Genomic DNA, 13505 nt, shown 5'->3' on the forward strand with positions numbered 1-13505 from the left:
GTGTAGGGGTGAAAAAAGATTTATTTCATCCATTTTGAATTAAGGCTATAACACAACAAAATGTGGAGTATGTCAAGGAGCATGAATACTGAAGGCACTGTATGTGGTGAAAACAAGTTGTGTATGCAAATTGATTCAATCAAACAACGTGACATAGTCAATGCAGAGACATGTTAAAGTTTTAGTTAAAATGGGATGCAGTGGTTGGACTGAAACATAAAATAAAGAAAATAAAGTCAACTTCAACTATGAAACAAATACTTATACAGGGCTCTGAGCAAATCAAAAAGAAACACGTTTAAATAAAACATTAAAACATTTGTGTCTTGGAAGAGTTTATCTATACACTTAAAACAGTAACTTTCAGAATCATGTTGGATGCTTTATTTACCTACTGCTTTCGGAAAAACTAAATCACCTTCTGTTAAATACATTTGTTTATGGGGAAATAACATCATGTAACAAGATAACCGCAAACCCTTCCCTTTAGTACGAGGATGTGTCAATGCATATTTACATGTCTGATTTAAATTAGAATAACATAATTAGTTATAAATCCATGGCTACTCTGAAGTATCTTGCAGTGCTCAGTCATCCTCCTCTCTCCATTTCTCTTCATTTCTCATAGAATCCAATCAACATCAAACTGTTGTGCTTTACATGACCTGTATGTAGTTATGTCCTTGTGATACACACGAGGTCCATCCCTGCTCCGTCATTTCATCGAACACTATCATCCCTTGTTCCACGATAGTGGTTGTTAGGAGAAGCTACCTACTATATCTGGGTGGACAACAATAACGAGACACGACTAACAAACAAGGCTACACTACAGTGGAGACAGAGCCATGTTTTCAATAAGTTATTCTGCAGTACATGGAGTCCAGTCCACATGTTGGCTAACACTGTCCCTCCATGGTGCTGGGGCTACAGAGGCCATCTGAGACTATAGAATAGTACTGTATCATCTTGTGTCCAGTAACATCCTTTGTCTCTGTGCCGTGTCACTGTAAACATGGGTGGCCACGCAGCCTACCCGTACAGACTAGGGATAGATATTTCCTTTTTTTCCAGTTGAGATTCTCTGTACAAAGTCAGTGTGGAACGAGTCTTTATCTCTGTAAGGAGAGATGAGGCAGGGGAGGAGGTTCAGGGGGGATCTGAGGATGAGGACAGTGTACATGGATTAGGGGTTGGGGGTCAGGGGGGTCATGGGATTTAGTCGGTGCGAGGTCAGACGCTGCGGGGGGCTCTCTCCAGTTCGTGGGTCCGACGGTTGCGACCCTTCTGCCTCTCCTGCAGGTGTTTCCACTTGGCCGCAAGCCCATGGGCGTTCACGTGGGTGTGAGCGTGCACGAGGCCCTGCTGCTGCTGGTGTAGCTGGACCTGTTGGGATAGGTGTGCTCTCTGCCTCCTCTGCTTCTTTTCCCTCTTCCACACCTGCTCACAGAACTCATCCACGCTGTTCAGGGTCGGGTGGTTCACTAACGACAGGAAGTCACGGTACCATAGCTTCTGATTGGGCGATTCCCGGGCTGGGGGCGTGTCCCAGGGGGTGGTGTGTGTGGCAGCGGTGTGTGTGGTGGTTTCGTCATCACGGTGAATGAGATCGTCAAGGCGTTCGGTGTCGATGACTTCCAGGGTGACCTTTAGGAGCGTCTGCATGAAGCCGTGTTCTACAGCCTGGCACACATATGTCCCAGAATCCTTTTTGTTCAATGTGCGGATCAGTAGGCCCTGCTCCGTATGGACAAAACGATCCTCTACTTTGATCTGCACAGAGAGGAGTAATAGAATGTTTGCTTCACTTGACTTAATTGTATCTTACATACTAAGATAAACAACACCACATTTGAGATCCATATGTTCAATATTCTTTGTAGATCTGCAGCTCAGACACAGTACCTAGTATCTGTAATACAGTATGCAGTCATTTATAATGTACTGAACAGTGTACCAGTCATTTGATGGACATCATGATTGAAATGCTGTGTTATGTGTAAGGACTAGTGTACGGTGGTTTCATACGTCTTGTCTCCTGTCGTCGTTGACTTGTTGGTACTGCCAGTAGGTGAGTGCTCTCTGGGACTTGGGGCTACACTCCAGGAACGTACTGCTGTTCTCCACTGCATACACTGTCTTATCAAGCACCGTGGGCTGCCCATTCAGGTTATCTACAGGGACACACACACAGATCATACTGTGAACACAACGTGAACTCAGCACCATTAGAATGTGAAGGGTGGAGAGGAATCTTCCATGAGGAGGTTTATTTGTGAATACATACCATGATGCTGCAGGTCTGAACACTGGGTTAAAGGGTCTCCATTCCTGATGTCCTGTCTCCTTGTCCTCCTGCAAAAACACACGTCAACAGTCAGTTTGCGAGTATGCACTTGCGTGTGTGTGGTTTTGGATGTGCTGTACTTGTGGTTGTGAGCCAGCCAGGCAGATTAGCTAACACCAGTGAGCTTCATACCACTGTAGACCGGCTTAGTTCTAATTACAGGGTGGCTGAGGAATCCAATCAATCAGTCCCTCATAGCTATTTTACACAGCCTGACTAACACAGTTACTCTCAGCCAAGGATACAGAGGGGATGGATTCGAAACACACACATGTATTGTAAACAATGACTGAATAAACAATGGAATATCCAGAGTGAGAAACAGAACAGAGATTTATTCATTGAGAAAGAACAAGTGTCTTCTCTCACATATATTCCCTTCCCCACAGGGCTGTTCTCTCTGAGAGTATCAGAGTATTCAGTCTAAAATATGTCGAAATATGAGACCTTCAGGCTAAAGCTCAAATCAATAACCCAACGGAGACTTTATGCGTGGGTGGGAGGCTACAGTGCACACACACACACACACACACACACACACACACACACACACACACACACACACACACACACACACACACACACACACACACACACACACACACACACACACACACACACACACACACACACACCGCCCCTCCCATGAACAGCTAGAACCTCTAACACTTTATTTCACCCTGCATTCACCCAAACAGTCTGCCTGCAGATATTAGTTCTCATTGCCAGTAAACACAGCTCAGGGTACGTTTCTGTGTCTTAGGGAGAAATGTGACCTGGTTACCTTCAGGGCTAACAGATCTGATTTTCTGTACACAATGTACTCATTCTTTACAGTCTTTGAATGGGATAAATAGCGCTTGAATATTCACTATGCGATGAGTGTGTGTGTGTGTGTGTGTGTGTGTGTGTGTGTGTGTGTGTGTGTGTGTGTGTGTGTGTGTGTGTGTGTGTGTGTGTGTGTACCTCTTGGCCATGGGAAAGTATCGTGAGCACTCGGTCCCATCCCAGGCACAGTAAGGGTCTCTAGCTAGACAGCACTCAGCACACGCCTTCCCGTACACCTCACAGCGATGCAAAGGCATCTGGGATATGCCCAGCTCTGAGCCTAGGTACAACTGTTGCTGTGGAAACAGAACAGGAAACATTCTAAATACCTGATACCATATTTTTTGCATTATGCAAATGTGAATGATTTAGAAAGGTTCTCAGTGCCTGGTACAGTACAGTAAAAGAAGGCCATCATATTATTACAGGTGAAGGTTTCTACAGCACAGTACTTCTACCATTGTCTTCCTCCCCTGGTATTATCACAAGAGATCTGTTGGTTGACATCCTAACAGTAGACATCCGTCTTAGACAGTCAGCATCATTTTAACGTCTTCTAACAAGTGTTGATTTTGTCCTTATACACTCCTCAGGCTAGGTGGTACCCATGACGTTGACAGGTCACATCAAGTCTGTACTAAGAACACAATTCAATTTTATAAATAGCATAGATACAATTGAGTTAAATTCTTCTATAGTAGTGTCCCTCTCTTCTGCAGCTCAGTGTGTATAGCAAGATGGAGTGTAAAACACTTGTTTGTGTTGATGAAAGCTGACTACTAGTGCGATACACTCACCTAGAAGCACCCCTACTTCATTACATATGAATGTAGCTGACTCTGCCTGTCAGAAATATGACGTATCTCTGTTTAGAGGGTGGATCTGTATGACATGGGCTGTGTTAGATGTCTCTAGCTTCACTAAGGCCATGATTCTATAATGTAGGACTGCCTAGTACACCCATTACTTTTCCTGTTCTCTTCACGTCATGAGGAATATGATCAGCATTGGTTACCTGCTTCGTGGAGAGTTCCATCGCTGTAATAGCAGTTGGCTCCTAGGACATAATACATGAGACATGTCCCAAATGTTACAAACCCATATTTTGATAAAGTAATAATTGTGATGTTGTTTTAGCTGTAGGACTTTAACATAAACATGATCTGATAGCCGTAGGAGTGACCTACCCTGAACACAGTCATCTCCTCCAGTAGAACCTCTTCCAGGTCATGCCAGGACCCTCTGGGGATTGACACCACTTTCAGCACTTTACCCATATCTGCAATGCAGCAGCAACATACACACATTATTAGTGTGTGTGTGCACATGTGTGCGTGTGTGTGCATGTGTGCGTGTGTGTGTGTGTGCGTGTGTGTGTGTGTGTGCGTGTGTGTGTGTGTGTGCGCGCGTGTGTGTGTGTGTGTGTGTGTGTGTGTGTGTGTGTGTGTGTGTGTGTGTGTGTACCTGTGCCTATGAACATGACGTCATACTGTCCGTCCTCAGCCTCCACTTTGTCCACCACTATCTGTGTGAACTGGTAGTCCGTGTCCGTCTTGACTATGATTGGTCGGTTGTTGATGGGATAGATGGGGTTAAACATCGCTGGGTGTCCTCTCGCAAATGTTATGACATCATCAGGCAAGTCCTTTGTTGAATCAAATCCTCCGAATGTCTTGCTGGGGCACTGTGGATTAAAAAACATCCATTACTATGTGGATCCTTACCTTCATGTGTTCCACTAGTTTACAATACAAAATGTTATAAAGGTGGTATGGATGTCTTATGTATAGCCCCTTTATGTAAAGTGTGTCCCTCCCCTCCTCCACCCAAAGACCCCATCATGCCCTCACCGTGCCAGGTCGTGGGTATGGTACCCGTCCAGGGAAGGGAACCCACTGATAGTTAGGGCCGTCCCTGTGGGCATAGGGACCTAGAAACACCCTTCTGATGTCTGCCATGCTGTACAAACACACTGCTGAGCCCTTGAAGATGTTACTGAGGGAGAGAGAGAGAGAGAGAGAGAGAGAGAGAAGTTAATCAATTAGAGATACACATCTACAACAAAAATCTTCTGCAGGATCCATACTTCTCCAATGGGAGTGTAGACAGACAGGTGGCTGACCGAAGTAAGTACCTGGATGTAGTGAACACTGCATAGATGGTAGGGTTCTTAGGATCTTTAGCGCTCATCAGAAACACATCCTCTGAGATCAAAAACAACCAAAAGAAGAGTTAGTGTCGGGAATAAACCGAATACAGTAGACTGGTATACATGTGATATTTGTTTGCCCAAAACACACTCTCACACACTACAGCCCCCTTTTCCAGCCACACAGACACGCATAACATGCAACACAAAGGTTGATGTAAACACTCACGTAGTTCGTCAAAGTGTGTGTCTATGCCATTGAGTCCAGGTACAGAACACACCAGTCTGGCCTTCAGGAAAGTAGTCCACTTATTCACCAAACTCCTGTGGCCTCCAAAGTCATTCTGATAGAGGAAACACACCAGAGTCCAAACATTTACTACATCCCCCACAAAACAATACTGCAATACAGTAACTGCATTTTGTTATATTAACTATGACTGACACCTGATAAGACAACAATGGCTTAATGCAGCTGTCTTACAAATTCTCATAATATGTTATCAAAACAAAAGTGACTTTGTTTTTCTGCACACATCGACAGAATACAGGCTCCCAGTGATTTTTGACGGTCTATTAAGACTGACGCCCCAAATATGCTCAGCCTAAATTTATTTGGCATTATGAATAATGAATGTATTGTGTTGAATAGAGAAAAGCAGATACCTCACATACTGAGAGATCAGGCTGGAAGGGTGTGTGCGTGTCCGTGTCTGTGTGTGTAATTGTGTGTGTTGGGCAGGCTAAAGGGTGACAGAGGAGACACCAGTCTCTGCCAATACCAGCCATCATCCTACACTCAGAAAAAAAGGTGCAATCTCGAAGACGTTGGCTGAACCCTTTGAATAACCATTTTTGGATCCAGGTAGAACACTTTTGGGTTCTATGTAGAACCCTTTATACAGAGGGTTCTACATGGAACACAAAAGGGTTGCACCTGGAACCAATAAAGGTTCTCCTACAGGGACAGCTGAAGAACCCTTTTGTAACAGTACCACCATTGTTATTTACTCTCTCTCTCTGGCTCTGGCTCCAGTGTCATTTTTAAACAACCTCTCTCTCTCAGGATTTCCTCAGTAAGAGAACCACACCAAGCACAACAAACCTAAATATAACCTGAGAGGAGAGAGATAACTGGTTAGGAAAGCATCCATTTTGGAAATCCCTTTCATTCATCAACTCTGTTTGAGATAGAGGGAGCTGTTTTAGTCTGAGGTGTCTGAATGTGTTTGTGTTCTGAATGTGTACAGTACCTTGCAGAGCTGTCCGATGCGTGCGTGTGTAGCCTTCCCTGCGTGTTCCCCATCCATAGCGTTCTCTCTGAAGAACAGGTAGATCTTGTCGTCCTCAGGGTTGTCACTCTCTGGGATCAGATGGACACTCACAAACCTGGGATCTACACAGAAATATATAATATTTAACTTCTTTGGGACAGGTGGCAGTATTTTCACGGCTGGATAAAAAACGTACCCGATTTAAACTGGTTACTACTCCTGCCCAGAAACTAGAATATGCATATAATTAGTAGATTTGGATGGAAAACACTCTAAAGTTTCTAAAACTGTTTGAATGGTGTCTGTGAGTATAACAGAACTCATATGGCAGGCCAAAACCTGAGAAGATTCCATACAGGAAGTGCCCTGTCTGACAATTTGTTGTCCTTCTGTTGCATCTCTATCGAAAATATAGCATCTGTGCTGTAATGTGACATTTTCTAAGGCTTCCATTGGCTCTCTAAAGCCGCCAGAAAGTGGAATGGGGTGTCTGCTGTCTCTGGGCGAAGAACAGCAGGAGAGTTTGTAAGTGGTCAGCCTGGGGACAGTGAGACTGGAGATGCGCGCATTCACGAGACTACTCCATTTTTTTCTTTCAGCCTTTGAATGAATACAACGTTGCCCGTTTGGAATATTATCGCTATTTTACGAGAAAAATAGCATAAAAATTGATTTTAAACAGCGTTTGACATGCTTCTAAGTACGGTAATGGAATATTTTGACATTTTTTGTTCCGAAATGCGCTCGCGCGTCACCCTTCGGATAGTGACCTGAACGCACAAACAAAACGGAGCTATTTGAATATAACTATGGATTATTTGGAACCAAAACAACATTTGTTGTTGAAGTAGAAGTCCTGGGAGTGCATTCTGACAAAGAACAGCAAAGGTAATCCAATTTATCTAATAGTAATTCTGAGTTTAGTAAGCCCCAAACTTGGTGGGTGTCAAAATAGCTAGCCGTGATGGCCGAGCTATGTACTCAGAATATTGCAAAATGTGCTTTTGCCGAAAAGCTATTTTAAAATCTGACACCGCGATTGCATAAAGGAGTTCTGTATCTATAATTCTAGTTCTGAACATTACATGCTAATGTAAAAAGCTGTTTTTTTATATAAATATGAACTTGATTGAACAAAACATGCATTATTGTATAACATAATGTCCTAGGAGTGTCATCTGATGAAGATCATCAAAGGTTAGTGCTGCATTTAGCTGTGGTTTGGGTTTATGTGACATATATGCTTGCTTGGAAAATGGCTGTGTGATTATTTGTGTCTATGTACTCTCCTGACATAATCTAATGTGTTGCTTTCGCTGTAAATCCTTTTTGAAATCGGACAATGTGGTTAGATTAACGAGAGTCTTATCTTTAAAATTGTTTAAAATAGTTGATTGTTTGAGAAAATGGAATTGTGGTAATTTAGTTGGTTTTGTATTTCGCGATGCCATTGGCTGTTGTCTAGGGGTTCCGCAGGCGGAACGGGGTTCTGCTTGCGGAACGTCTGTCCTCAACAGGTTAAGAAATTATGAAATGGGAATCAGAAACCTCTTCCCCAGTAAATCACTAAACATAGTGGGCCAATTGCAACCATCGAAAGCCACCAGATTATCATCAGCTGATTTATTGTTATTAAACCATCAATACATGCTAACATCACCCGCACAGCTGATCTCAATTGCAACCAACATTTGGCAGCAATTTACCGTTCCCTGACCTGGATGTCAAGGTTATCTTTTAGTCTTGATTGCAGCCAATATTTTTCAAGACCATTTTGCCCTCTGGATGGTGTTACAGTATCATCGGAACAACTTAGTCCTACTTTATGAGCAGACTAAGGGCGATTTATCTATTTGACACAGAAAATCTATTGTGGCAATTTATCTGACATGTTGTATGAATGGAATACTACTGTTGATAGTGTAGTCAATTCTTATTATTTTATTCGTTTCCAATTCCGATGGTGAATTTGTCTCTAAGTGTCTGTTGAAAAGCAGACGGAACCAGGTTTTCCTCTAGGATTTTTCCTGTGCTTATTAGCTCTATTCCTTTTATCCTAAAACACTCCTTAGTCGTTGCTGATGCTTGAAAATATGAAGAGTGGTACTCAGTAATACGATGTGTTGGACTTGCCCCAAACATAACGCTTTGTATTCAGGACGTAAAGTACATGTATTTTCCACGTTTTTTGCAGTTTTACTTTAGTGCCTTATTGCAAACAGGATGCATGTTTTGGAATATTTGTATTCTGTACAGGCTTCCTTCTTTTCACTTTAATAATTTAGGTTAGTATTGTGGAGTAACTACAATGTTGTTGATCCATCTGCAGTTTTCTCCTATTACAGCCATTAAACAGTAACTGTTTTAAAGTCACCATTGGCCTCATGGTGAAATCATTGAACAGTTTCCTTCCTCTCTGGCAACTGAATTAGGAAGGACGCCTGTATCTTTGTTGTATCTTCACCATGCTCAAAGGGATATTCAATGTATTTTTTTCCATCTACCAATAGGTGCCCTTCTTTGAGAGGCATTGGAAAACCCTAGTCTTTGTGGTTGAATCTGTGTTTGAAATTCACTGCTCGACTGAGGGACCTTACAGAAAATTGTATGTGTGGGGTACAGAGATGAGGATCTGTTTCACCTGTCTTGTCTCCACCCACCAGCAGGTGTCTCCCATTTGTCCCCATTATCTCCTGTGTATTTATACTTGCGTTTTCTGTTTGTCTGTGCCAGTTCGTTTTGCCTTGTCAGGTCTTATCAGCGTGTTTTATAATTTTTCCTGCTCTCAACTTTGTTTTTCTAGTCTTCCCGGATCTGATCTATCTGTCTGTCCTGACACTGAGCCTGCCTGCTGTTCTGTCCTTGTTTGACCCTGCCTTAGATTACTAACCTCTGCCTGCCCTCGACCTGCACTTTGCCTGCCCCTTTGTATAATATGGAACTATCCGTCTCCTGTGTCTACATCTGGTTCATATCCTGAGTCGTGATAGTACGAACTGGCCATGACTGACCCAGCAGACTCGGACCAGCTCCGCAACGCTGTCTCCTCCCAAGCAGCCACCATTGGAAGCAACGAGGAGTTCCTTCAAAGCCTTATGGAAAGACTCCAGACCATGGCAGAACACCTTGACCATGCTTTCAATGCATTACTGGAGCTATTCCGCGGATTAACTACCAGGCAGAAAGCCACTATGGTAACCTTCTAGAATCTCAGTAACCAGTGATGTTTCTCCCCAGCCTACCCCGGCTTTCTGTGAACCACACTTACCTCCTCCGAATCACTATGCTGGAGATCTAGGAACCTGCCAGGCGTTTCTCTCCCAGTGCTCCCTCATCTTCGAGCTGCAGCCTTCCTAATTTCCCTCGGATTGCTCAAAGATAGTGTACCTGATAACTCTCATGCCCGGGAGAGCACTTGCCTGGGCTACGGCGGTGTGGGAGCAACAATCCACTGTTTGCCTCAGTCTGGAGTTTGTGGCGGAGGCAAGAAAGGTGTTTGATTCTCCGTTGTCCGGAAGAGAGGCTGCTGGGAAGCTTCTACAACTGCATCAAGATTCCTGTACTGTGGCAGACTATGCAGTGGATTTTGGCACTTTTGCCGCCGAGAGTGCCTGGAACCCTGAATCCCTGTTCGACACGTTCCTTCATGGATTATCGGAGGTAATATCTGATGAGCTCGCAGCCTGGGAGCTGCCCATGGATCTCGACTCTCTCATAGCTTTGACCATACGGATCGATGGGCGGCTAGGGGAATGTAGGAGGGAGAGGAGGAGGCCTATTCCTGGCCACACTCGCTCATCCACGATTCCCACCTCGCCTCCGAGAAATCCCAGAAGTTCTCGAAGTCTACAGGGCTGAGAGAATCCGATGTCACCCGAATTCCCTCGAGAATCACAGACTTATCTCCTCTGGAGCCTATGCAACTGGGGAGGGCTAGATTGTCTCCTGTTGAATGCTTGCACAGACTGAGCACCAAGAGCTGTCTGTATTGTGGTACAACAGGACATTACATACCAACCTGTCCATTAAAAGACCAGGCTCATCAGTAGTATGAATATGCTGGTGAGCAGTACAGGGAGTTTCCAATCTCCCCTTACTCGTACCCCTCTTCATGACATTCTGCTGTGGGGTGACCGGTCCAAATCTCTCTGGGTGCTCATTGACTCTGGGGCCGACAACAGTTTTATGGACACTACCCTAGTGTTGGAGCTGGGTATCTCCACACAACCCCTTTCCATTCCCATGGATGTCACTGTGCTGGATGGGCACTTTATTGGCAGAGTTACCCACTATACGGTTCCTATCAACCTGCAAGTGTCAGGTAATCCCAGTGAGTCTATGCAGTTCCTACTCATTGAATCCCCTTATGTACCCATGGTTTTGGGGTTTCCATGGCTCCAGAGGCACAATCCCCTGATCGACTGGGCTATTATATCTATCATGTGTTGGAGTTCGTTCTGTCATGCACATTGTCTGAAGTCAGCATAGTCTGCCCCGGAAACGTCTTTTTGTGGGCTTGGGAAAAGTCTCGGATCAGGACCTCCAGGAGGTTTTCAACAAGGCAAGCACCGCATCTCTTCCTCCGTATTGAACCTACGACTGTGCCATCGACCTCCTCCTGGGTACTACACCACCTCGGGGCCGAATTTATTCCCTGTCGGGTCCGGAGACCAAGACTATGGAGAAGTACATTGGGGACTCTCTTGCGGCAGGGAGTATTCATCCATCTGTCTCCCCTGCTGGCGCAGGATTCTTCTTTGTGGAGAAAAAGGTCAAAATCCTGCTTCCGTGTATCGACTACCGGGGCCTTAATGATATCATGGTTAAAAACCGTTACCACTCATCTCCTCAGTTTTCATACCTCTCCAGGGGGCTACCATCTTCTCGAAGTTGGACCTTCGGAACACCTACTATTTTGTTTGGATACGGGAAGGAGACCAATGGAAGACAGCCTTTAACATGGATAGCGGGCTCTACGAGTACCTAGTGATCCCATTTGGACTGTCCAATGCTCCCGCAGTGTTCCAGGCCCTTGTCAATGATGTGCTCCGCGACATGTTGAACCAGTTCGTGTTTGTCTACCTCGACGACCTCCTCATTTTTTCCCAATCAGCTCAAGAGCACGTCCCCCACGTCCAACAGGTCCTCCAGCATCTCCTGGAGAACCAGCTGTTTGTTAAAGCAGAGACGTGAATTCCATCGCTCCACCATCTCTTTCCTAGGATACGTCATCGGTGCAGGAAATATTCAGATGGATTCTGACAATGTTGGATTGGTGGTGGATTGGCCTCAACCCACATCCAGAGTGCAGCTGCAACATTTTCTGGGATCTGCTAATTTCTATCGCCGCTTCATCCGGCATTACAGCACCTTGGCTTCCTCCTTCCTCAGCACTCACCTCTCCCAAGGTTCCTTTCATATCGTCTCCAACAGCAGACCGGGCATTCTCAGATATCAAGCATCGATTCACTACAGCTCCCATCTTAATCCATCCGGACCCATCCCATCAGTTTGTGGTGGAGGTCGATGCCTCCGAAGTCGGAGTAGGGGCTGTCCTGTCCCAGTGTTCTGCCCAGGACTAAAAGCTGCATCCCTGTGCCTTCCTTTCCCATCGTCTTAACCCAGCTGAGAGGAACTACGATGTGAAAAATTGAGAGCTACTCACAGTTAAGATGGTGTTGGAGGAGTGGAGGCATTCATTAGAGGGGGCATCCATTCTTACTGTCGGACTGACCATAAGAATCTGGAATATGTCTGAACCGCCTTCTGCCTCACCTCAAGGCAGGCTCAAGGCTGTTATTCACTCGCTTAAATTTCACTATCTCCTACATGCTAACTGGATGTTTGTCCCATACTCTGTCCATTCTCCGGTCCTGGAACGGGCCCATTCCTCCAGACTCACCTGCCATCCTGGCTCCCGTCGGACTTTGGCTTTCATCTGACAACGTTTTTGGTGGCCCACCATGGTTCCTGACGTCTCATAGTCCGTCCCCGGCTACACTGCATGTTCTGACAATTAAACTCCGCAGCAAGCTCTGGAGGGCCTCCTTCAACCACTCCTGGTTCCTCACCGCCCCTGGTCTCATATCTCCTTGGACATCGTCACTGGTCTCCCGCCGTCAGATGGGAATACCGCCATCCTAACGGCGGTGGATAGGTTTTCCAAAGCTGGCCATTTTATTCCCCTTCCCAAGTTGCCCTCAGCCAAGGAGACTGCCCAGCTCATGGTGCAGCACATCTTCCAGATCCATGGACTTCCGGTCGACATGGTCTCTGACCGGGGTCCTGAGATCTGGTCCCGGTTCTAGAAGGCATTCTGCACCCTCAATGGGTCATCAGCCAGCCTGTCCTCTGGCTTTTATCCCCAGTCTAATGGCCAGTTGGAGCGTGCCAGTCAGGACCTGGAGATGGCTCTTCGTTGCCTCGTCACCACCAACCCCACCACCTGGAGCCAGCAAGTTGTGTGGGTGGAATATTCCCACAACACCCTTCCCTGCTTGGCCACTGGCCTCTCGCCTTTTGAGTGTTCAGCCCCCACTCTTCCCTGAGCAAGAAGTCAACATACCTTCTGCCCAGATGTTCGTCCGACTGTCATCGTACCTGGAAGAGAGCCAGGTCTTCACAAGACCACCTCCAGATATCGGTGACAGGCGGACCACCACCGGACCCCTGCTTCCCGCTATCATCTCTGGCAGAGGGTATGGCTGTCCACTCGGGATCTGCCCCTCTGGGTGGAGTCCCGTAAACTTTCCCCCCATTTTTATAGGCCCCTTCCCCATCTCTAAAATCCTTAGCCCCTCTGCTGTTTGTCTTCTGTTGCCCCGCACCCTCCATATACATCCCACTTTTTATGTGTCTAGGCTTTAAACCTCGATCTCATAGCCCTTTGTCTTCTGTTTCCAGGCCC

The 13505-nt window shown here is 45.7% G+C and overlaps 1 protein-coding gene across 4 annotated transcripts in view; it reads right to left on the reverse strand.

Moving 5' to 3' along the window:
• Window positions 1–322: 322 nt before the first annotated feature.
• LOC115196711 (semaphorin-3ab-like) overlaps window positions 323–13505 on the reverse strand; it is a 118129-nt gene continuing 104946 nt past the window's right edge. For all 4 annotated transcript variants that reach the window (XM_029757560.1, XM_029757558.1, XM_029757556.1 and 1 more), the window contains 11 exons: window positions 6578–6720; window positions 5554–5668; window positions 5310–5379; window positions 5026–5170; window positions 4640–4859; window positions 4363–4454; window positions 4191–4232; window positions 3314–3471; window positions 2288–2355; window positions 2029–2174; window positions 323–1773 (listed from right to left, as the gene is read on the reverse strand). In XM_029757560.1, the coding sequence (XP_029613420.1) occupies window positions 1234–1773; window positions 2029–2174; window positions 2288–2355; window positions 3314–3471; window positions 4191–4232; window positions 4363–4454; window positions 4640–4859; window positions 5026–5170; window positions 5310–5379; window positions 5554–5668; window positions 6578–6720 (1739 nt within the window). In that variant the 3' untranslated portion in view covers window positions 323–1233. The remainder of the gene's footprint in view (window positions 1774–2028; window positions 2175–2287; window positions 2356–3313; window positions 3472–4190; window positions 4233–4362; window positions 4455–4639; window positions 4860–5025; window positions 5171–5309; window positions 5380–5553; window positions 5669–6577; window positions 6721–13505) is intronic.

Source organism: Salmo trutta, chromosome 7 (assembly GCF_901001165.1).
Source record: "Salmo trutta chromosome 7, fSalTru1.1, whole genome shotgun sequence".
In the NCBI taxonomy this organism is placed as follows: domain Eukaryota; kingdom Metazoa; phylum Chordata; class Actinopteri; order Salmoniformes; family Salmonidae; genus Salmo; species Salmo trutta.